Source organism: Haliaeetus albicilla, chromosome 18 (genome assembly GCF_947461875.1).
Source record: "Haliaeetus albicilla chromosome 18, bHalAlb1.1, whole genome shotgun sequence".
In the NCBI taxonomy this organism is placed as follows: Eukaryota; Metazoa; Chordata; class Aves; order Accipitriformes; family Accipitridae; genus Haliaeetus; species Haliaeetus albicilla.
The window spans coordinates 5,412,817-5,438,364 of NC_091500.1; the positions used below are offsets into that span (position 1 = coordinate 5,412,817).

Consider the following 25,548-nt stretch of genomic DNA (forward strand, 5'->3'; position numbering starts at 1 on the left):
CTGGGCGCTGCGTACAGGCGGGCCTGTGAGGGCGGTGTGGGGCGGTGAACGGTGGGTTTTTTTGGTCTCTGCCCCGCTCGGGCTGTGGGTGCTGTGGAGGGGGGGTGTGGAGGAGGGTGGCAGGGCAGTTTTGTGGTTCTTTTTGGGGTACGGGGCTGGGGGGGTCGCGTTGGGACCCGTGCAGCAGCGGGGGCAGAGGTTGCCGTCCATCCTGGCTGCAGGGTCACCTCTCTGAGGGGAACCCTGTGCTCCTCTGGAGCTCCCTTGTGCTCACCGGATTATCTGGATACCACACGTAGCATCTGTATTGTTAAAGCAGTTGTGTGGAGCGTGTTGCAGCAGCAGCGTAAGAGTGATAGAGGCGCTTTCCAGTTTTACGCAGACTTTCTCATAAAGGTGTCGGGGAAGTGTGCTTCCAGGTAGTTGTGAAGGAGATGAGGCGTAGAGGAGGCGACTGGCCCTTGGAGCCAAGCTGTACAGGTTTTGGCTTGGGGAGGAAGTGCAGGGGTAGGGTACGGAGAGGAGAAGCAGAGGAGCTTACAGCTTTCAGGAATTACTGAACTTGTCCACCATCTCAATCTCGTGCATGGTGAGACAAGCTCTGCAACTTGTGTTATCCCTGTGTTCTTGCATACTGCATTTTTTTGCTCCTTTCTTTCTTAGTATAGCTTGGATTTTCATCCAGCCCAAGCCACCTTTACCAAAGTGTACGATATGTCAGCAGTTTTCTGACAGTCAACTTCCTTTAGAGTGTCTCTTTGATGGTGAAGGTCCCTCTTTGACATAAAGGAGTTCGTAGATGAGAAAGAGATGGGAAGGTGAGAAGGTAGCTAGGCATGCCATCTTCATACGTAACGCTGACTTTTTGGTGACGGATAAATGGTGGTGCTGCTTAAGGACTGAAAAAAAGTTGCACATTTCATATGTGGATGTAGGTGAGTTGTAGGAATGTTTTCCTTGGCTAGAGAAAAATATAGGATTTTTCCTGAACTGTGTTTTATGCATTGTCTGGTTGAAAGGCAAGGGGAGGGCGTGTTTATTAAATGAGTAAGTACACTTAGTTTTTTCCTGACTAATTTTTCTGGCTTTAGCAAACTGCTTGACCTCTCCACGCTCACTTCTCCCATGTCGGATTTATATGATAATGCAAATTAGGTGTTTTTATTTTCTTCAGCTTACACCATACTCGCCAACCCGTGGTACAGACATGCTGAGAGCCAAGGATGCTCTCCTGCGCCTGTGGCCCCACCACTGCATGTGTCTGGCACAACTTCCAGCCTGCCGGTTCACGTGGCGTTCGCTGCACAGGCAGCCGCTGCACCCCGAGTGGGCTGCCCTTGCTGAAAAGCAGCTGAAAGGCAAGAATCCGAAGGATTTAATTTGGCACACCCCAGAGGGGATCGACATCAAGCCTTTATACTCCAAAAGGGACACGAAAGACTTCCCTGAGGAGCTGCCAGGGGTGAAACCTTTCACTCGAGGACCCTACCCAACCATGTACACATACAGGCCGTGGACTATCCGCCAATATGCTGGCTTCAGTACAGTGGAAGAGAGCAATAAGTTCTACAAGGACAACATTAAAGGTAAGACCGCTGATTTGGGAAACAACGTTGCCTTGCAAAGCAATGGGGAACATTCATATGGTGAATTACATGGCAAATGTGATTATTCCACCTTGTGAGTTTTGGTTTCTGATAGGATCTTCCCAGTGGTACTGTATTTCTTTATTACTGGGAAATTTGATCATTTCTGAAACTGCCTTTGCTTCATTTTGCTATTGAGATGGAAAAATAAATGTGTTAAATGCTACTTTTAGTTATTCTGCCTTAACACTTATAGAGGCATAATTTGGCTGCATGCCAGGGTCCAACCGGCAGAGATCATGAGCACTTTACGCTTGTTTTGTGACCATGAGAGAAGATTTTAGTGGAAAAAAAATGTTGAACTTTTTCACTTAGCTAAACTTCTGGTGTTAGTGCGTTCTGGCATTTGGGGTTTCTATCTCATATTATACATTTTAAATGAACTCATAAATTCATATGAATAGTGTCATTCATGGTGTATTAGTAAAGCCAGCTTCCTAAAAGTATGGGTATTTTCCTTATTTGAGAGCAGTTGTCCCAATATTTCTGCAGATTATTGTGCTTTGCAGCAATTTGTTTAGCTAATAGCTGGAGCGTCATCATGATACACTATTGAGCTAGGCATTGTAACACCACTACTAAAAAGTTGTTTTTGATAGACTGAAGCATTAGTTCTACACCAGCCATGCATCTCAGCAATTGTTTGAAACTAGTTATAACCTTAACAGTCAAAACAACACACCACTGAAAGTTATCTTCTGAGTAATACATCTGTGACACTTTTATTTCCCACTTTACAGTCCCTCCTACTCAAAACATAACTGTTTAGGCTAGGGGGGAGGAGTTGTTTGGGGATTTTTACCTCGTGCAATATCATGGTTAGCTAATATGAAGCAGTATCAGCTGCTGCAGTTTCCTTGCAAGTATTCTTGATTCTTTCCATTTATAAAATTCTCAGTAAGTTAAGAAATTATAAATACAGGTTATTAGAGGTTTGCAAATAAACATTTCAATAGAAAGATTGTTCTCAATATACTCTTACTGCTGAACGTTGCTGCTGAAGCAGGAGTGCTAACACTTGGGTTACCTGGTGGCACAGCTCAGTTACTCAAGAATGTCTGCTGCCAGGAATTTTTTATCTTTATTCGAGTTTTGACATTGTGATGCTGTAATTTTATCTTGTTGTGTTAATGGTTTTATTAATATTGAATTATTTAGCATAGATCCTGAATCTGACCTAGTCATTTGTAAAGCATTTTTAATAATTCAATTAAAATCTCTCTGTAATTAGAAAAAGGCTGAAAAAGAATAAATTATTAGTTTTCTTGACATTCTATTGCTTGAAACTAGGCAGAAATTTAAATTTTTGTAATTATGCTTCAGAGCTAATACCTAGCTTTTCAGATCAAAGATGATAGCTGGTATCTGACAAGTGCTGCTGTTGTTGAGAAGTGCATTTGCAAATGCAGTAGATAGTTACTTTAGGAATAGCGGTTCTGGTCAGAGGGTGAATGCCTGGAGGTAGCAGGGTTTCAGGTGCTGCTTTCAGGTTGCAGTAACAAATCTGCAAAGAGCTCTAACTGTCCCGTTCCCTGCTTTATATGAATTATTTTTTTCCTACCGTAGATTTAGTAACACATCACTTTGCTTTATAAAGAAACAACGTATGTCACTAGAGCCAGGGTAGCAACCTGTGTGCATGTGTTTAATTTGTGATAAAAAGAAGGTAATGTGACATAGTTTATCACACTTTTGTTTCCAGCTAAGCTAAGTAGAATTTCTGTATATAAGCCCTGATACCGTCTAGCTATGCACATTTATAACTTGTGGCTAAACTGTTATTCAGTAATTTGTTAAGCACAGTAAGCTGGTTTTGTGGCTGAGCTAGAAGGACTGCAATTTTTTTCCCCCAGTTAAAAGCTTTTTTCATTTAAAGTCCAAGACTAGAAGACCTTGGACAAGTTTGGGTAGGGGACAGTGTTTAACATCAAAAATCGGTTTGTCATCCGAGCCTGGATCATGTAAAATAAAATTAATAAATTTAGATACAGTTCTAATGCAAGTCTGTTCAACGCTTCTGAATCTCTCTCTCAATTGTTTTTTTGTTGAGTTTTTGTTGTTGTTTTTTTTTCTTTAGCTGGCCAGCAGGGATTATCTGTTGCTTTTGATTTAGCCACTCACCGTGGTTATGATTCAGACAATCCACGAGTTCGAGGAGACGTTGGAATGGCTGGAGTTGCCATTGATACAGTGGAAGACACCAAAATCCTTTTTGATGGAATTCCTTTAGAGAAAATGTCAGTTTCTATGACAATGAACGGGGCAGTCATTCCTGTGTTGGCAACTTTCATTGTAACTGGAGAAGAACAGGGAGTGCCTCAGGCCAAGCTGACAGGGACAATCCAAAATGACATCTTGAAGGAGTTCATGGTCCGAAATACGTACATTTTCCCCCCAGAACCATCGATGCGGATTATTGCTGACATCTTCCAGTACACCTCAAAGGTATTCGTTGTTTAAATGTACTTACTTCTGTTATTACATCTAGTAAACTATTTATGAGGCACTTTGGAGAAAAAAACAGAAGATGGGAAGACCTGTCATAGTGAAGAATGATGTGGTTGTGGAAAGGGCCAGGAGGAGAAATTAAGATTCCAAATCACTTACAGCATAAATTTTAAGATTTTTAAGTCAGTCCAAATCAAAGTCAGATTAAGATGAGCCTAAGCCTGAAAGAATGGCAGGAACCTTGGAGACGAGAAACAGACAGGCTGTTCTTTACATAGAAAATAAGAAGCACCACAGTTAGAAGCATTATACAGCTGTAAGTAGGAGCGAAGAGGTGGGAAATCTTGAAGGACTTCTGCTGCAAAATTAAGCACGAGAAAGAGATAATGAAAGGAGTGAAGTCCTGAACTGAAGACTGGTAGTGAAGTAGTATCAGTTGTTTTCTTAGTTGCATTTTCATTGGAGAGGTAGCACACAGCCTGTAATTGAAAACATGGTGGGTGATAGTTTAAGCACAATAAATAGTGCAAAAAGGTAAAAGCATGTGAAGTAAACATCTGCAAACATCACTTAATAGAGATGGGTTGTATTCACAGTCTACAAAGAGATTATTTGTGAACATTGATAGACCAATTATCAGATCCCTCCTTCTGCTGTTGTACCCTGTTGTCTTTTATTTTTACAGTATATGCCAAAATTTAATTCCATTTCAATCAGTGGGTACCATATGCAAGAGGCAGGCGCTGATGCCATTCTGGAATTAGCTTATACTATAGCAGATGGCTTGGAGTACTGCAGAACTGGACTTAAAGCTGGCCTTACCATTGATGAATTTGCACCAAGGTGAGCTAAAGAAATTTGCAAGTATAAAACCTCACTTTTGGTAAAACCTCTATAGAGTTTAATATCAAGTTCAGTATTTTTACACATACAAGCATTATTGGCAATGCTCACATTGCAGATAGGTTTTATTTTGGTTTTGTTACACAGTTTCAGAGGTAGGAAAATAGATCTGGTACAATAGACACTTAGACTACATCCACACTAATAAACTGAATAAAGTACATGCACAAGCCCAAGCATTGTCAGGGTCTGTTGTGACAGTTGGTCTTTTGGTCAGAAAGAGGATCTCTAAGCTGTTATATCTAATACAGTTGTAGGTTTGGGACTGCAGAACGCAGCAAGAACTCTTGCAATTCTTTTATGCTGTAGTGTTAATGAATTTTTTTCATTAGTATTATTTTGAAATATTTGGGAAAAATGCCTAACAAGGAGAAGTTCAGGTAGTTCAATTTACCGTTGCAAATTTCCTACAAATAAAATGTAATGTTAAGCAAAATACTGTATTTTTGTATAGTTACTGCCAAAGTAAGCAGAATCAATTTCAGTGGTCTAGTTGATTTACAGATTCTCTAACTATACAGTGAGTCTAAAAAACAAAAGGCATGGTTCTTGTATCCTATTGCACATTCAAACTATAGGAGTCGGGTGAAGTAACCTGTTTCTGAGATCTGTGGCAAAATCAAAGTGGATTATGTAGAAAAAGATACAGCCTTATTTTCAGATTTTCTAGTGATGGAGAATCTGTAAGAGCTTTTGGCAAATTGTTTCAGCTAATTCACTGTTAAAAAAGTGCATCTTCAGTATGATGAGTTTTATTGGCTTTAACTATGCATGTTTACATTTAGGAAGCATAGAAGCTGTAAGTAGGAAAAAGTAGATCAATCAGTCTGTTCCTTGGTATGCTATCCAGCATGATGTTCAACATTAAACATCAACATCAGACTGATCTTTGATTTGGATTTTGATTAAAATTGTCAGGAAAAGGATGAAAGCATGCTTACAATGTGTAATATATTCTCATTATAAGTAGTTTGTGAACGTAACTACGCTACTAGATTGTGTCCAGCATCACTCCCTGGCACTAGAGTGTCACTGTCTGTATTAGTGACTTGCTGGAACACCTTGACCTAGGGCTCCCCCAAAACAGTCCCCGGGGATAGTTTAGCAGTTCCAGGGACCATTGTTGCTGGGAGTTTGACTGCAGTCACCTTGTTTGGAGGCTAAGTCAGTTTACTGGCATAAATGTGTATCATTCTTTAGCAAGTGGCATCAGTGTCCAGGAACATTCCCATCATCTTATGTCTGGGGTATATCTGTAAAAGTAAATTAATCGGAGGCCTTGCTGTAGGACTGCTCCTTTACTGAAACAGAGTTACTAGAATGGTTTAATGTTTCATCCTGTTCATATGCTCTTATTACAGGCTCTCCTTCTTTTGGGGAATTGGCATGAACTTCTATATGGAAATAGCCAAGCTGAGAGCTGGAAGGCGGCTGTGGGCTCATTTGGTAGAGAAAATGTTTAAGCCCAAGGATCCCAAATCTCTTCTGCTGAGAGCGCATTGTCAAACTTCGGGCTGGTCGCTCACTGAGCAGGTTAGAAATTGGACTCTCATCACCCTCCTCATTATATCTTCTCATGGTGTATATCTAAAAGGAGGCTGCATAAAGTGCAGCTTTCTGAAGGAGACAATCTGTCTTACTCTCAGTCTGACAAATGCACATACTAGCATTGGATACAACTTTTTGCTTATGTAGCACAAAAAGTCTTGTTAAGTGCCAGCAGCATTTCTTTCCAAAATGCTGGTTTATGAAACACCTCAGTATTCTGGACTGCCCTGTAGTGCTCAGGTAAAAGGGCAGAAACTAAAGACTTGCGACTGTATTTACAAAAGGGGTTCCGGTATGGTGATAGGCAGAGTCTCAGTGCCAAACTTTTCATTCTCTGGCTTCATTTTCATTCTGGAATCATTGTCTTAAGCATGTGTGCTCCCAGTCTAGTGGATACTGAACTGAGAGTAGGATGCAAACCTGCTAAGCAGAGAAAGAATTGCAGAGAGGTGCTTATGTTAGTTCAGGACTCAGATGATGAAGCTCTCTCTTGGATTTGTCCTATAAGTTACCTTTCAAAACATAGCTGAATGAGGAAGTAGAGGCACCTTTTTCTCAGGACCACTGGCTTGAGAATCTATTTGAGCAGCAAAATCAGTCATTCATGTCCCTGATTCTCACTGCTGAAGAGTAAAGTAATGGTTACAGCTGGTCTGTTCTTTGGGTGCACTATCAGCTCTTCCTGTTGAGTTACATCACAACAAGAAAATAAATCATTGGAACTAAACTAAACCCAAGTGAGGTCAGAGCTGGGTTCCAGCTTTTATTCCAAGGCCTGCTTCTCTATCAAAGTCACGCAATATGAGTTATTTTTAGGTTGTGATAGCAGCCATTGTTATTTGACTTCTGTGCCTTGGTTTTATTCTTTTTTTTCAAAGCGAATATAAAGTTTGCTTATGTTACAGGAACACAGTAAACTAAAACAATGGAATTTTCTGAACAGTGGTTTTTGCAGGTCCACCAATTAAAGTTTGTATTAAAAGCATGGTATTATTAATATGACCAAAAATATGTTCAACCGTCTTCCCGTGTCCAGTGTAAATATATTTCTGGCTGGATCATAAGCCTTTTTTCCTCTCTAAACGTTGTTTATCTTAACATACCTCTTCAGTGCCCAGTGTTTACTCCTTACAGGTTTCAGAGGGCAAATATATTTTCCTTTGGTCTGCCTTTAGATAGGTATTCACTCATAAATTAGGTTTTACATTCTTGCTCATCCAAATCACATTTTTCTGTACTTCTTTAAATGGAATACTTGAACCAGAAATGTACTCCAGTGTAGGTAGAATTACCGTGTCCCTGTAAAATAGTGATATTAATTCCACTTCTTTAGGGAAGATAATGTAATTCACAGATCTCATGATTCACTTTGCCTTCTTCAAGGTCCTATTATATTGGTAGCTCTTAATTATTTTGGATACATTTCATCCCAACTAAGCATGTCAAGAATTAGGTATGCAATCTGAGCTACTGTTGAATTTCCTCAATAATCACAGTGTGTGATTCTTCACTCCATCTCAGAAGATAAGTCACCCCCTGGAGATCATGATAACTCCTCTTTGACTATAAAGGCACATATATACAACTAAAATGTCTAGATGTCTGAAAAGAGCAGGTAAAAATTTTGACCTAAAGGCTGAGATTATATTCTGTAATACTGACTCTATTTCTGTATCTTGTACTTCAGTTTATCCATTTGTTTTGGATAATATCCCAGTTCTCCCATAGATATCTTCCAATTTTATAGCACCAGCAAATTTCAACTGTAATTCCTACCTTTATGTAATGCTGTCATTAATGAAAATACTAAGCACATTTAGTTCCAAAACAGATCTTGACTAGTAACCTGACAGATGTGCTATTCACTGCTCTGAGAATTCTGGAATCTGAGAATGGAGGACATCAGGACTACCTGTTCCATCCTCTCCAGCTTGGATTCGTTATGTTCTTTGAAACACCACTAAATATAAGTTAGGCTTTGCTTTGTTATCATGACCAGTGTACTCATACACTGATAATTTTGGCTTTCTTTATGGATTAATCTCTTTGTCCGAGATGTTGATAAGTGATGCATCAGTTTGGTTGGATGTTTATTATTGACTGTTTTCTTTTTCAGCTTTTGTTATGATTACAGTGTTTCAATGGGGAATCTTGCATTCATTTCATTGTGGTAATATATGTGTGACTAATCTGCCTCAGCCCCGTGGCAGAACTGTTGAGCTTCAGAGCTCTCCTTTTCCTTCCAGGATCCCTTTAACAATGTTATCCGTACTACAATTGAAGCAATGGCTGCGGTGTTTGGAGGTACACAGTCTTTGCATACAAATTCATTTGATGAAGCCTTGGGTTTGCCTACCGTGAAGAGTGCTCGCATTGCTCGGAACACGCAGATCATAATTCAGGAGGAGTCAGGTATTCCTAAAGTGGCAGACCCCTGGGGTGGATCTTACCTCATGGAGTGTCTCACCAACGATGTCTATGAAGCTGCTTTAAAGGTCAGTTTATACAACCTTTTATGTTGTGTGGGAAAATTTTAGGTATAGGAGTTTTGAGAGATGTCCTTTAAGGGACTATTTGATAAGTTGGTAACTTCTAAAGAAGGAATTATTTTACACTTATGCTTCAGTGATTTCTTTGTAAATTAACTTTATGAATATACAGTGTATATTTAGAGAAAGAGAGACTTCAGCCTTCTAGTAGACTACATTCAAAAGGGAAATATCCCAGAGTGGAACAAATAATCAAGCCCTGCAAAGTCCCTTGCACACTGAAGACTCCCAATTTGCTGGGTTCTCATGTTATATGTGTAAGAAAAAAAAGCGTTCAACAGAAGAAAGAGTCAGACCAACCTACTTAGTTACATGCCTACTCATGCTTGTGGTGATCTGCTTGAGACTTTAAAACTAGGGATTACTGAAAGCAAAGTTTTATAGCCAGTCATGTAGGCAGACAATTGTCTGCCCATATTATGCAGAATTTAAGAGAAATTTTTCTGTTGGATCAGCATATTTTTTTGTAATAATGTTTTTAGCTGCCAGTTATTACTTGCATGTGAAAAGTACTATGCAGGAGTAGTCTTACTGGTGGCAATCCTGCATAAAGATATAGGCCTACATGTCTAGCCTACAGCTAAACCCTAATTTCCTTTTGAGCAAATTACTGCTCTTATGTAAAGTCCCAAATCAATAAGCTAATGCAGCCTAAACACTAGCCTGGGACTGTGCAGACACTGTTAGCACATTGTCTGACATGTGGTTTAGGTCTTTGTCAACTAGGATACTTCTAGACAGTGCCAGGCAAGGTCTGATGGCCATTTTCAGTAGGCAGTTTGAATGTGGTCAGCATGTTTTGGAGCTGAATAGGCTTCTGCTGTGTGAGAGCTGAACCGTGCCATGCCACTTGTCTTCAGGATCAGAGAACTGACCCTGGCTTTTTTTCAATTTATTTGTGTTTGTATACATGTAACCGTAAGAGCTGCTTGGCAGGCAGAAGTCAGTGCAGAGTCAAGGTCTCAAATTTTAAGCCTTTTTGTCCATGGGTGTTACTGATTGAACAATATGCCATTCACTGTTATTGAATTAATGGAGTTTTGGTAATAAAAATGCTCTTTTGTTTGAGATGTCTCTTAATTTATACCAAGACCTGTAGTCAGAGACATGGGGATAGGAAACACACTTTTAGAGCACAGGATTGTATATATAGATATAATAAAAATTTGGATGGCAGTACAAGTGCAAAGCTCATGTTGTGAACCTTGCTACTACTCGTTTTATCAGTCCTTTTCATTTTGCAGCTTATTGAGGAGATTGAAGAAATGGGTGGCATGGCCAAAGCTGTTGCTGAGGGGATTCCCAAACTTCGTATTGAAGAGTGTGCAGCCCGAAGACAAGCCAGGATTGACTCTGGTAGGGAGCAGGGACATGAAAGAGGGGAAAACTGCCAATAGAATACCTTTGCATAAAGGTTTTTTACACACATTTTCATTGGTTTTTTTCCTCCTTAGTTTAGGAGTAGCAGATTGTGAGTGATAAAATGGTAATATTTTAGTTTTATGTCAGTGAAAGCTTCTGGAAAGAGATAGCAGTATGTATGAAATACAGTGCCAGTGTGAAAACAGTTTTGCTTGACATATTTAAGACTAGCATAGACAAAGCACTAGAAAGGCTATTTTAAAGGAGTATTTTGGGTCTTCAACAGTTAATCGCTTAACTTCCATGACTCCTAAATCATGACCGCCAGCAGATGGCAATATTGAATGTATCTGGCCAAATTCCTGCTTTTGCTTGGGAGCTGCACATTTTTCCTGAAGACCAGAAAAAATGCAGTCATCTCAGATTAGAGGATGATGCAGCTCTTTGTGAGATACATATATGTATATGCATATGTACACATATAATAAGTACATGTGGAGATGTGTATACGTGTGCTAATAGCTCTATTCTGCTTTTTGTAGTCTGCATTCCAGTAGCAGTCCAGTAAGAGAAACTAGGGATAACTCAAACATAAAAGAAGTTATATGAACTTTTTTGTTTGGAGGATAAATTTGAAGCAGGTCTTTAATTAAGACCAATAAAGAGTAAGCAATAAAGTTCTGTGTTTTCTCTCCCAAGGTAAATTACTTAATGTTGCTTTGAAGAGTGTAGTAATGTTATCAGGCACTGCAAATAAAAATGGTTGTCAAGTCCATACTGGCTGAAAGCTAAAATACAGTTTTCCAACATGAACAATTAATTTTTATTCATATGGAGTAGTTTTAGGTAGGAACTTCACTTTCTTATTTATCTGGTGAATCAGAAATGTAAATGCAGAGCAGTGCAGGAGACCAGCACTTCTGCTTAATTCTGTAAGATTCAGATATGTAAACTTAAAGAGAAAAATAGCTAATGTGTATTAGTGAGTCATTAAATCAGTTTGTAAGATAAATATTGTTCTATTTCAAATCTTTTTTCTGGCCCAGTATTCACTGAGTTGAATGTTCATGCATCTAATCATGTCTCATCATAAAATATGGAAAATACAGACTTAAGCCCTTCCTATAAGAACAAATTTTAAGTATTTGAAATATATACAGTTATAAAGAAAAGTGCTGCATTATATTGCTCAAAATTTTCTTGTCCTATTAATATTGTGTCTTTTCACAGTAGTTTGCAAATGTATTCTGAGTTTCTGGTGTTTCCACTGGAAATAGGGTCTGAAGTAATTGTTGGAGTAAACAAGCATCAGCTGGAAAAAGAGGAGACAGTCGAAGTTCTGGCTATTGATAATACCTCAGTCCGTAGCAAGCAGATCGAGAAGATCAATAAGGTGGGAACTACCTTCTTAAAAATGAAAGTTCTTGTAATTGCAAATAGAACTTGAGTAATACTAAGGAAAGGTGGCTTTCCAGAAACTTGACCCTCAAATTTCTGAGAATCTGCTCTAGTCTTTAAGCAGCTGGATTTCTGTTCTACTTCAGTGCAAGCTGATGGAAAATCTCAAGAAACAGTATTAGAATCCAAACAAAAATGTTTTTGTTACATTCATTTGGGTTTAGTCATTGTATTTTGGATAGTCTTGTGAATACGTCTGACCTTTCAAAACTGAGAACTTTACGTTTTCTGAAAATAAGATAGAAAATAGCTGTGCGGTGTTTTACTCTAAAAGTATGTAGCATTACTTAATCACTCAGACTCTGGTGCAGCTTGTCAAGTGCTATTAAGGGACAGGGTTATGGAACCAGCAATCAACATCCACTTTTATAATTAGTAGAAATGTAGATAGAATGGTTTAAGAGTTATTTAATGGATTTGTACACGTTTTAAGGTCTGAAGCACCTTTTCTAATCTTTTTGATGTATACAGCATATATTGACAATTGATAATTCCATGCCTCCAAAAGTAATATTTGAAATCAGAAAGTCTTACACACTCGACTTCCCAGTTTACCTTGTAGTTTGTTTGAATTTAGTATTTTTCTCCTCCACTTTAGGTGAAGGCTAGTAGAGATCAAGCAGCAGCCCAGCAATGTCTCGCTGCTCTAACGCAGTGTGCTGCTACTGGGGAAGGCAACTTACTTGCACTTGCAGTGGAAGCAGCACGTTCAAGGTATGGGGTTAGGGGTGAATATCCAACTGCTGTCTAAAAATCAATGGTTCATTTTTATCTTTCAACTGATCTTGAGTATGGCGTCAGTGAGGTTGGTGTCTTGAGATGTTTTGGGCCTTTTTTTCCAAGGTGGAAGTAAAAGATGGCTGTAGTTTGGCATTGTAAGATAGGCTATTACATTTTACAGTCTCTTAAGGCTATGCTTTAATTTCTCACAAAGAATATGGATACAAAGAATCTCGTATGAAATTATGTTGTTCGTGCACATTGTGTTGTTTACAACTCAGACTTACCAGTTTCAGGACGTAACTAGGTTTCTCTGTCACCCTGCTTATTCATAGGTCAGGGAGCTTAAGAAGTGTCTGAGATGTGAAAATGGATATTCACAGTCTTCTTATGGTCTGTTGCTTCATCCTTCCTTGCACCACAGATTGGTGTGAAAACATTTTTTGATTGAAAGAGAAACAAGTTTACTTACCCAGGCAAAGAATAAAAGATGCCCTTCAGTAGAGCAGTGAGGCATCCTTTAGAGTCCAGTGGAACATTTACTTTTTTCACCTAGGGTGTTTTTAAGACTGTTTTATTCCTGCTTCAAAGTAAGTGTCAGTCTCTAGAATAAATCACATCTGTCTGTTCCTTAATTAACTAAATGCCCCAGAAATGATCAAACCAAATTCAGCCCTTATTGGGGCACTGTCCTATTTTTACTGTGATATCTTAAATTCCTTCTTTCCCTTTCCTTGGACACTTAACAGCCAAATTTTAGGCACATCTTCTCCCGCAGAGAGCTTGTCACAATTCTGCTAGCAGCATGTCTTTGAACTGTAAAGGTCACAGGAGGGTAGACCTTTAGGTTAGATTTAGACGGATTAGAGTTAGATTTTAGGTTAGGTTAGAGGGTTAGATTTACCAGGGATTCATATCTTCTGTACCGAAATTGACCAGTTAACTGCTAATTTCTCTCCTTGGTGACCTTGTTTTTATTATTTGTAAAATAATAAAATGGACTGCAGATCCATTTTGTAATTTGCAAACACAAAACTTAACTCTGCCCCAAAACTATATATGGGATGTGGCCACAGAAAGAAGTTGTCACGGCATCTGATAAAGAGTGTTTGAAGGAGGATTGTGAGCTCTGTGAACATTTCTGGGGAGCCCTTCTGTTAGGGGTAACATGGGAAAAGATTTTTCAAGTAAGCACATTCATCCTTCACAAATAGTAGACAAGTAGGCCAGTATGACCAGCATATTAGTGACAGATGCCTGTCTCCTCTTGAATGGAAAATGATGGAGTTTGATCATGAAGACAAGTAATGTAATTCAATTGAAATAAAAGGAGTGGCACAGAATTTTCAGCATTGAACTATGGAAAAGACTCCATGGACTAATACAGAGATTTCAGTGCTGACAAGCAGAAGTAGAAAAGTCATTTTATTATTGTAACCAAAGTAATAAGGCAGGCCAAAGGTGGTAGGGAATAGGGAGGAGTATTGCTTCCCTTCTGTGCCTCATTTCTCATGAGAAGCCACATCACAGGAAAATGGGTGTACTTAGGTAGAGCTATGAGACAGATCATGCTGAGTTCTTTCTCATCTCTTTCATCTGCGGTGCTGTTTTTCTGTCCCTCTCCAGACTTGCATTTGCTGCAGGGCCAGCCATCGGTGGTGGAAGAGGAAGTCATGAAGTGTAATGTAGCATGTAGTGCTGCTTCTTTGTCTGCCTGGTCTGTGTCTTCATGGTACTTTGTCACCTGATGACACAGTGCTACCTCTCATTACTGGTGAAATGCAGTGAGGCAGTGGCAGTGGTGTGAGACTGAACAGACAGAAGGTGACAGTCCTAACAGGCACATTATGGTCATTGACTTTCTTTCTTCAAATTCGTATTTGTGCAGCATAGCCTCTAGAGCTGGTTGTGAACCAGTGGGAGAGAGTCACAGCACAAATTGCTAAAGGAGATAGATCCTGTGCCTGACAGAACACACTGAATTGAACAATATCCTCTGTGGCCATCACAGTTGTGGATGTATTTCATCCCATTGACCTCGTTCAGTTGCCCAAAATCTTAGCAAAGAGCCAAGCTCCTCTTATTTGGAAACCCCCTGCTTTTGAGGAAGCTCAGGGAATCTCGGAACAGTTGAGGGCTCTGCTATAGCACAGTTGGTCAACAGTAATTCTGAGCAGTGCAGAAGTTCATAGGATGCAGGCTACAGTTTATGTACAAACATGCTGTCCTTGCCACAAGACACATCGTAAGGGCTATAGGCTAATAAAACACAAAACGGGGAATATAGCTATCTTTTGGTCTCCACTTCAAAATTTTAACACGCAGTTCCGCACAAGGCAAATGTGAATGACAGTCATATGAAGGAAACACAAATGTATACAATGAAGGCAAAGTGACTTCTGTTCCATCAATTTTGCATAATTGTCTAGTAGGTTTTTATCAGCATGCATTGAAAAAACTGTAAATTAATAGTAATAATTGTTGCTTATGCTACTTAAGTTTTATAATAGTGAGATGAAAACAGTTGTCTCCAGGACAAAACTTTGCTGTAAAGATAAACAGAAATGGGAGGGATTTTATACATCCAGATTATAAAGAACCCGTCCAGTGTAACGGCTAGCTGATTAAAGGAAAGCATAATTGTCATTAAAAGTATGCTTTTCCTCTCCTGTTAAGGAAAGAGGCTGTATTCCTGGCTCCAGACAGAGCTATTCCACTGTGGATGCATAGATGGCAGCCACTGATGCAGCAGGACTAAGAACTAAGCAGAGATTTGAAAAAATTGTTTATTGGTAAATAGTAGGAAAGCATTCATGAGTAGTTTAAAAGCAAAACTCCTATTATTACTTAGATTTAAAGCACTGCAGAGACTTGGGGCAGAATTTTCAAAATATTCTAAAGGGATTTCAGAAGCAGTATTTACAGACGAAAGAAATTTATTTCATTTTTGTGCAGTACACAAAACCCCTTTATCCTAGCCACCAGATTATACTTCAATAAAATTGATAGTCCAAGCCATTTATTTTTCACTTGTTACATGAAACTTTTACATAGGAAGAACAGAAAAGCACAGCACAACTATATCTACATGTGCTGTGCTTTAATACTGACATTATACTCAGATGCTGCTTCTGCAAAAGAGAAGGAAGAGAAAGATTTATCTAAGCTTACAGTTTTCTCTAGAAGAAAAGACACGTGTTATGTCACTGTAAGCCTTCACTAAACTGCCAGTGTTTACACAGGAGTAAGTCATCAATGTTTATGCATGGGTTGTATCTATATCAAGCTGCAATCTGTGATGTCTGGCACTCTGAGAGGGAGTCCGTATTTCTAGATAATATTTTTAAGTCTGCTGCAAACTTGCTTTTTAACCTTGAGGAAGTCACTTAATCTAGCACTTATGCAGTTTACTTTTCAATTTTTTGTTATTAATATCAGAGAGCAGTAATATTAATAAGATTATTTAGATGTCCTGAAAAACAAAAACTAATGATATAAGTGAGTAAGGTCTGAGAACTATTGTAACTCAGGTAGTGCTTGCTAAGCTTTCTGAGATGCTACAGATGCTGTGAAAATGAAGCGTATTACATGTGTTGTCAATGGGTTCTGATGCAATCGTGAACAGGTTGCTTTATAACTAATGCTTTTTAAATCATTATTAATAAATAAATTCAAAGACTAAGTTGTATTCACACATAGCCATAAATTTGGTATTAGTTTGTATTAGCTGCTTTTCTAGACTATGATCCTCATGATTCCAAATATGAAGTCCTTAGTGCGCTAAGCAAGAAAACGGATAAAAGCAAAGAACTTTACAAATATAATTCCAGAAAGCCAGGGGGAGGGGAGTTGGCAAAAAGTGGTCAAGACTGTGTCAACAACATGAGTTAAAAATGTGTGTTCCAGCATGGTACTGTCTTCTAGACAAAGCAGGCCAACCGTGAACAGTGATACCTAGAGATAAGAGGCCAGCTTCAGGCATATGCATTATACAGATCTTGCCTATATGTTCAAGATGGGACTTCTGCCATTTTACATTAGTGTAGTTACAGTTTATAACTGTGGTTAAGTTTGCTGAGTATAAAAAACATGAGTAGCAAAAGCTAGGGGGGTCACAGGAAGTAAGATGTCTTTCAAATTTACTGAAGGATTCAGTTAATACAGCAGAAATCCATCTTCTGCTACACTGGATGCATGGCAGATTGCACAAAGTAGGAATCAGATAATAGCTACTGAAACTGCAAACAGCAGAAGGAAAACTGAGTACAGTTAATTTGGCTATTCCCTTCCAAAAGTATGTAGACAAGAAGTTGCATCTTGTCCAAACATCCTTCGAGCATTTTATGTAAAAGCTGTAGAGGATGCTTAACCTAATACTGCCTCAGAGTAGGTTATAATTAAATGCAATATGACAGGAGAAAATGTGGATTTGCAGGGGTTTGTAACATGCTTAGCAGTAGCTGAATGGATGGGGTTTGGTCTCTATATTTGTAAGCATGCTTTTAAACTGTTTTGTAAGAGTAGTATTTTTTCTTTCTTTCCTTTGACGAAGTTTGCAGCAAGTTGTATTCACTCCTTAATATACACAGGTTGTTTAGTCTTTTTCTGTTCAAGTATAAGCTAAAATATATTCATCAAAATATTTTTGATGAAAGATTTCATCAAGAGCTCAGTAGCATACCTTCAAAATCATTACGCAGTACTGACTCCCAGGTAATTTCATACCAGAAGTAAGAAGCTTGCTGTGATGGAGCTACTAGCTGAACTGCTCTTGTCTTTTTTGTTACAGTCTGCATTATAGATTTTACACAAAAAGGTAGAATCCATTAAGCATGAGATTTTTAAATGCTTTGGGACAGAGGCTGTTATTTCCGATGTTCGTACAAGACGACAGCACAGCCTACTTGGCTTCTAGCACTTGTGCTACAGCAGTAAAATGTGTATTATTTCTAACATGCACAGTGTCTCTAGTAGCAAACAACGCTTGTAACTTGCATGTAGATGGATTTCCCAGATTCTTCTGCATCTCAGTGGATAAAGGAGCTATGTGAGGAGTAGAGAAGAAGAAATACTAAAATATAAACATCAAGGGAAAGGCAAACAAATTCCAGTTAAAAAGTTAGGCTTCAGTCTTTTCTGTGTGTTCTTCCTTTTTTTTTTTCTCTTGATTTATATTTTGAATTTTAGTATGAGTACAAATGCAAGATCTTGCAGTCTGAGCCCAAAAAAATTCCCAGTTGAGAAAATTTGATTTAATTTCCTGAAATATTTTGTCATGCAATGGTCCCTATTGCCTTGTCACTTGTAAAATCGCTTCTCACATCAGCAAAACAGTATTTTCTTAAAAACACTTCTGCACATTTTATTAGTGGATGACAGTGGGGTGAGTCAGATGTTCAGAGTTGTAGCACCAAAGGGGAAACAAGTGTAATTGAATTTGTCCTGCAGCGAGGCAGATAGTTGGGCCTCTGCCAGTGATTTCTGTATTCTGTTCTCATATAAGCCTCCTGATAGCACTAATACTTTGTTTCTGTATCTTAGATGCACCGTTGGAGAAATAACAGATGCAATGAAGAAGGTGTTTGGGGAGCATAAAGCCAGTGACCGAATGGTGAGCGGAGCTTATCGCCAGGAGTTTGGAGAGAGTGATGAAATTCTTCATGCCATCAATAGGTGAGAATAGCTTCCCAGGAAGCCAAACGCAGCCTCACATTTAATCCATTAAATATATGTGCTACTCGCTGTGCCCTAAAAAAGTGTTCCCCAAACCTGAATGTCATTTCCAGAACAAAACAAAGACCTGCACAGTCATTCTCATGCCTGTAAGCAAGTAAGCAGAATGAGAAGAAATAGGTGCAATAAGAGAATGGTTGAAACTTAATAGAACTCATATTTGCTTGCAGACAAAATCCACTGAGGTGATATTATGATTTGAGGATTTTGTTCAAATCGACTAGGCAGCCATAGGATTAAGAAGCTGAGAAACATTGCCTGAAGTCCCTATACATTGGATTGCTTCTTTTGAAGACTCTGTAATAGTAATCTCTACAAATATTTCTAGCAATTCATATTTGCAAAACCTGGTCTTGGTCTGCCCATAAGGTGCCCTTGCAACTTCATTCTTACTGTTCCTAAAATTGTAAGGCTAAAATCTGTCTGGATTTCCACACACAACTTCCAGTCTACAGGTGTTACTCATATCACAAGGGAGAAAACATCAGAAGATGGTAGTATGTGTGAAAACAGTGCCCATTTGTGCCTTTTGTCAGCTTCTGCCTTTGCTGGTGTCCTCTTGGGTAAAGAGACTGAATTGCTATAGTGGGCGGTGATGTAATATTAATTGATGCTCATAAGTCCCTGCTGTGTTGGACCTTAAACATTAAAGAGTTACAGAATCTCTTAAAAGGGAATTACTTGATGTCTTCACAATAGTGATGTTTAGCCTGACTTGAAAGTAGTTGTGCTGGGGGATGTCACCATCATTTTTTATTTTAAATATTTATTTTAAGTTTAAGTATTTGTAATTATGCATTTACATGAAAAGGAACTGATGCCTTGAGAATCAAGATGTAGCTCCCTTTCTTACATACCTGCCTTTATGTCCAAGGTCATATGTACCAGTTAGTAAACATGGTAACAAAACTGGATTGACTACGTGTCACCTTTGCATAGGCTCTCCAAAGTGTGATTTCTCACTTGCCCCACACTTAAACCAAGCCCTGGGTTGCAGTGACTCAGGTGGTTTTAGCCTGGCAGGCTTGGAGCACCTAGAGCTGTCCTTGTTAGGAGGGAGCCTGTGGGTGGGGAAGTAAGAAAACAAACATTTGGAAACAAAAAACAATACAGAGAAAAGGATTTAAAGATATCACAAATCAATTCAGGTACTTAGTTCATTGATATTCTCAGCAGTCCTTAGGAATAGAGAAGGCAGGCCCAACTCCTATACATCCTCAAGCAGAAGCTTTGTCAGTCTGCTTCTTCAGGCTGTCTTGACATAATTCCTTTTTAAGCTGTCAGAGTTCTTATTTTTTCCACTCTTACATAATGCATATTCCTGTCCTGGAATCATCTCCTGAGGCTGTTCAATTCTGTGCTGATAAATGCTTTATCTAGAGTATTCTTTTCCCCAAACTAAGCCACTGGAGTCATAGCGTGATCATCCCAGCCAGGTCAGCATATGGTTTCAAGGTGCATCAAATCCATACGACTCCATCATTGGCAGAATGCTCAGAACAATACAACATTAAAAAAAAAAAAAACACCCAACCCCCTCCCCCCCCAAAAAAAACCAAACCCCCAAACTTTTATTTCTGAGAAGTGGTAATCTTAGTGTCCCAGTCAAAGACAGATACTGGTGGTACATGGAAAGTGAGCAGTAAGATGAAAGATTAATATCTGAGGCTGTGGTTACACAGTCACTTTAATACAACAGAAATATGAACTGCCACTAACCAGAAAAAGGGAGGCACTGGAATGAGTGCACAGAATGGGGGATACAGTAATCGTTTTCTGGACAGACTTGTTCCCAGTTGAATGATGATGATGCACAGTATGATGTCTAGGACCCATCTCTATAGCCTGTGTGCCATGCAAGTACTTTTGAAATAGTTGGTCACATTATTCTTAAAATCTAAAAATTGTGTTTTAGTTAGTTGTAATTCAGCTCATTAAGCCCTCAAAGAATTCAGTATTTTGTCCGTTAGAAAGCAGAAAAGTATTGGAATGGTTATCTGTAAAAAAGAATGTTTTATTGTTGAGGCTAGTAAATACAAGAAATCAGTTAGTAATCATATAATGTGAATATTAACATAGTATGCGGACTACACAAACTATGACTTAGAAGATCTTTTTATTTGATGTACAGAAATGATGATACAGTTGCAGCCAGCCAGTGCTTTTTTTTATTTGTGGAAATACTTCTAATGATTCTCAGTGACTTACAGTGATACATTATGTGTTTTCAATCAGAGTTAACAAGTTCATGGATCGTGAGGGGCGCAGGCCTCGTATACTCGTTGCAAAGATGGGTCAAGATGGTCATGACAGAGGAGCTAAAGTTATTGCTACAGGATTCGCAGACATTGGCTTTGACGTGGACATAGGTCCCCTCTTCCAGGTATGACTGATTGAGCAGTATCCAATGTATTTCAAATGCACCGATTTTCCCTCTAATGCTTGTTCAGCAGCCTGGCTGGGGCTATAACTTCTCACATAATCCTCTTTCTATACAGACACCTCGAGAAGTGGCCCAGCAGGCGGTTGATGCAGATGTGCACTGTGTTGGTGTGAGCACACTTGCAGCAGGTCATAAAACTCTTGTGCCTGAGCTCATCAAAGAACTCAACGCCCTTGGCCGGCCAGACATTCTCGTCATATGTGGAGGTGTCATCCCACCTCAGGTATGGGTCAACATCATTTCCATCCAGACTAGGAGACTGCTTTATTTCTGTCTGTGCTGTTTTTAGCTATTTCCTATATTCTGTTAATGTCAGAGGTGATTTACAGCGCTGAAGGCTACTGCGTACAATCACCAGGGTCAACACAGATCTGTAAGGTGGTTGCGGAGTGCTGTCAGGTCTCATTGATCTGGTTTTCTGTACACCATGTCCTGGTTTAACTTACACTGTTTGTTGGATGGAATATTAAGTTGTGTTATGAAAAGATTAGCCTCAGGGAGATGTTCCTTATGCTCTGTTGTTTCCGATTACCAGTACCTTGCGTATTACTGATAAAGGCTAGCTCCTGTCTTAAGAGACTTTATGACTTCCAGTAACAGTTCAGAAGAGGCACAGCAAGTGACTAAGACACCTGGCAGGTCCTAACAACTATAGGCTACACATCTCATTCGCTGTTTAGCCTCTCCTCATGTTCCCCTTCATCAGGCCTCAGTGTTGCCTCTCATTCCCTCTGCTTTCTCCTAAACTGTTGAACAGTTGTTGGATTCCCTTGCAGTCAGATCTGTGCTTTTGTTTTAAAATTTTCCTTATCCATGGTTTTCCCTGCTGTATCACCTTTAGGGTCGTCTTCTGTCTAGAGAGATTCAAATTGATTTTGCATATAAATCTCCCGTTCTCCCTTTTCCCAGACTTCTTCCTTTTCTAGCCAATTAGGTAAGTGTTCAGGAATGACAGACTTTCAAATCAAATAAACAAAACTCAGTAGTATTTTTCTAGGAGGCAAACTATGTTCTGTCCAGTCTCTCAATGGGATGCTACTAGCTTGTGGATGGTAAAGGTATAATATATCCTATACAGAAGTAAGAGAGACTACAAAACTGCTTCCCAGGTGTTTCTGAAATTTCAGGACAATCATAAAATTAGACTAACTTAGATTGCAAGAGACCACTGGCAGTTACCTGGTCCAAGCCCTAGTTTAAAGCAGTATTTGCAAAATTAGAAGTTAGTTCAAATTTAGATTAGGTTATTCAGGGTCATGTCCAGTTGACTTTTGAATATTTTCCAAGGATCTGACATTCCTCTGATTCTAAACAAATAAAACCTTTCCTGTGGATTTTTTTAAATATTTCCTTTTTACCTTCGAACTACCATATTTCTCCCATTTCCTTTGATGCTGTGCTGCCTCTCTCTGAGACTTGTTGCATATGCTTTCTCAGGCCCAGCATACAGGATAGAGCATATACCAATTATAAATCAATTATCAATTTTCTGTTGCACTGTTAATTATGGATCTTAAATTTCTTTCTGAACAGGATTACGACTTCCTGTATGAAGCTGGCATTACCAGTGTGTTTGGTCCAGGGACTCGTATTCCAAAAGCAGCAGTCCAGGTGTTGGATGATATTGAGAAGTGCCTGGAGAAGAGGCAGCAGTCTATGTAATGCTGAAATGTCACACAATGCAACCAGCCTTATACTAATCGCTTACAGAATGTAATCATCAGCAAGGGATGGCCAGCTACATACCTTTGGTTCCACTGCCCCACGGCCTGGTGTTTTGTGCTTTCTAAGAAAGTTGTAAATTCTCTGCTTGTTCTATTTGAGGATTATTTATATATGTACCCACAAGAAAATTTTATCTCTAGAACTATGACTTCAGGGAATGAAGGGAATTGAGTAGGTGGGTTTGGTTTTTTTTTCCAGATATACTGATAAATAAAATATCCGTTCCAGCTCTTTGGTTGATCTCTTTTGCATGCAGGGAATTTCTTTTGAATTTTTTGGCAGGCATTGTAGACCTAGAAGTCTTCAGGCAAAATCACTAAAGTTCAGCAGAGCTGTGATTGAATCCAGCAGCACTTTGATGTTAATCTGACTTAACTCTCTTTAGAAACGTATAAGTAGATAAACCGTAATTTTTCAGAGTTCATGGTTTGTTTAATAAGATACAAATCCAGTAGTTGGCAGTAACCCGTATAGGAGCAGCTGTGCACTTCAGCTCTGTCTACATCACTGCCCTTCCCCAGTACTTCATTATTTCTCAAATGAAGTTCATTTCAGTGCTCATTCTCCCTTACTTAGTTCTGTATTCTTGTCCCGTATTGTTCTTGCTATCCCTGTCTATTTAGCAGTTGGACTTTCTTGAGGTAAATTGATCCTAAATTCTTACCATTTTTGTCTCCCCTCCAGAAGGAATTTGCTTTATACATGTGAGAATTCCTTTGTGGAATCCATACGAGGCAAATGGGGTGTGAGAGTCTTTTGACGGGCAGTTCCTGGCATTATGGCCCTGTCCCGCTTTACTTCATTTTGCCTTGTTGCTCATTGCATCCCATCATTTTATGAGACTGCAGCCTCCCTGGGATAATGCTTGTATCTGCCTTATGGTGGAAGAGGCTGTAGCACACTTCTACAATGTTTAGCACCATCATACGTTATTCAAAATGAGATTGATGCAGTTGGCTAGAAATTGCAGATCCAATTAATAGCATGGTATCCTCACTTCAAAGATTGCAGTTGAACAGATCTTTACTTAAAGTAAGCTTCTTTAATCGGGCACTTGCCAGTAGTCTCACTGCTCAGAAACAAGAAGGTTGAGTGCCTTGCTGTTTTCTTCTCTCTGTCTTTCTAATTAAGGTTTAAATTATTGATCCCAAACCAGACCTTTGCCTTGAGAACTCCTTGGGCATTTATCCTCAACTATTTATAAGTATCTAATTCCCTCCAAGAAATATTGGTATGGTTCAAACCAGGATATATGGAAAGTGACAACAATTATGTCTTTTCACAAGCCTTCTTGACGACTGGAAAAATACATAGTCAAAGTGTCAGTGACCTCTAAACTTTGTAATGACAATCATTTCATTCATTTCTTTCTGTCTGTGGTTTCTCTGCTCTTTGATAATAATCTGTCATCTACCTGTGTTTGCCTTACAGATTCTGCTTTTTTTTAACTCTAATGATCTTTAAAATCTGCATCTTGTTCCCTTGAATTCAATAAAAAAATCCCCACCAACTTCAGTTGGAATCACTCCAGGCCTTCAGTGCTTGCAGGAGGGCCCTTTAAAGCTCTAGGCTGGGACTGACTAATGTACATTGATTCTCTCTTGTCGTACCAAGGCTGGAAAATAAAATGGTGAGTCTAGGGTAAGAATAGTTTTCCTATCTGGCACACAGTGTTTGTATTAGGCCCTTTAAGGAAAAAAAAATATTCAAGTGAACAGACTTTTCCTTCAAGCGAGTCATCGGTTCACTGCCTAAGTAGAGATTCCTTATGGGATGACAAGCTAAGATGGAACATGCTTTCCCCATATGTTCTGTGCTGCTGGAGCAGCATAGCAATGAACGTAGTGCGTACTGACAAGTTGATGTCAGATTGTCAGCCCTCATTGATAATGGTGAATGGTTACCAGTTAAAATCTTGGATGCTGCACACACTCCTCATCAACGTGGCTGCTTGAAATCTGCACTGCTGTACAGGCTAGTGAGAATTTGGGTTACTGCAAAAACAAGTAGATACTTTGCAAATATATTGAAACCTTTTGTTTCAATATGAGTACTTTTGGCATATTGCAGGACAAAATGATAACTATAAACTGTGGGACTAGGCACTCAGATCTTTCCAATAGGAATGAGCATGGTAGCAGCAGGTTACTGCAGGCTAAGTAATTTCCCTTGGGAAGTTCCAAAATAGTAGATTTTTTTTTTTTATCTGTAAGGCAGTTCCTGTTTTGCAAAGATGTAAGAAATATAGGTAGGACAAAGGGCTGGAGATGTGGAGATCCTAAGTTACACACAGGAATTGACTTACTGCAATGCATTCTCTGTCATGAAAGAAGCTTTGATAAAGCAGGAACTTGAGCATGGCACCAAGTCCCAGGCCAGTGCCTTAGCTGTGAAACAAATCGTGAAGTAACCTCTTGAGCATGGTAGATGGATCCTACAGAGGACAGATATCGGTAAGGGAGTGGCAATCCATTTTTCATTCTTAGTGTTTCACAGCCTTCAGGATTGGTGTCTTTGCACTTGTATTAAGCTGTTCATCAAACAGTCGGTGCTTTACAATGATGAACGGCAAGACCGTGTCTACTGTGGGGCTAAAAGAACCCAAGACAAAGTTTACGTGATTTCCCCAAAGTTGCACAGTGTTACTGGCAAAGTAACAGGGAGGAACCCAAGACTCCGCAGTGTTAGCCTCATGCTTTAACTGCTAGAACAATGACCTCCCTCAAATAATTGATCTTTGTTCTGAAGTGAGTCGCATTTAATTTTACGGATGGGAAAATCAACCCTTAACAGAAGTGATCTAGTTCTTTAAGTTATTCCTATGCCTAGATAGACAGAGACTGCCTAGAAGGGTTTTTCAAAGTAAGGCACTGAATTCCAATTTATTTTAATGCAAATCAGAGTGTTAGTTGTGTTATTTAACTTTATATGTCATCATCTGAGTAGGGAGCTCCATTTATCCTCAATAAAAAGAAAGGAGATGAAGGCGGCTCGCTCAGATGTGGATGTCTGC

The 25,548-nt window shown here is 39.2% G+C and overlaps 1 protein-coding gene across 1 annotated transcript; it reads left to right on the forward strand.

The window, feature by feature from the left end:
• The first annotated feature begins 180 nt into the window (after positions 1–180).
• MMUT (methylmalonyl-CoA mutase) lies at positions 181–22,762 on the forward strand. The gene is made up of 13 exons (XM_009928381.2): positions 181–589; positions 1,175–1,586; positions 3,724–4,091; positions 4,780–4,937; positions 6,359–6,530; positions 8,792–9,040; positions 10,339–10,450; positions 11,734–11,849; positions 12,513–12,628; positions 18,176–18,307; positions 20,603–20,750; positions 20,866–21,033; positions 22,344–22,762. The coding sequence occupies exons 1-13, from the start codon at positions 587–589 to the stop codon at positions 22,470–22,472; spliced, it is 2,283 nt and encodes a 760-aa protein (XP_009926683.1). The 5' UTR covers positions 181–586; the 3' UTR covers positions 22,473–22,762.
• The last annotated feature ends 2,786 nt before the right edge of the window (positions 22,763–25,548 follow it).

What these genes read in the sequence shown, in the direction of transcription:
- MMUT (XM_009928381.2), top strand. An exon ending in CTACAAGGACAACATTAAAG is followed by an intron (nt 1,587 to 3,723) that starts GTAAGACCGCTG and finishes TTTTTTCTTTAG; the next exon opens with CTGGCCAGCAGGGATTATCT. An exon ending in ACAAGCCAGGATTGACTCTG is followed by an intron (nt 10,451 to 11,733) that starts GTAGGGAGCAGG and finishes CACTGGAAATAG; the next exon opens with GGTCTGAAGTAATTGTTGGA.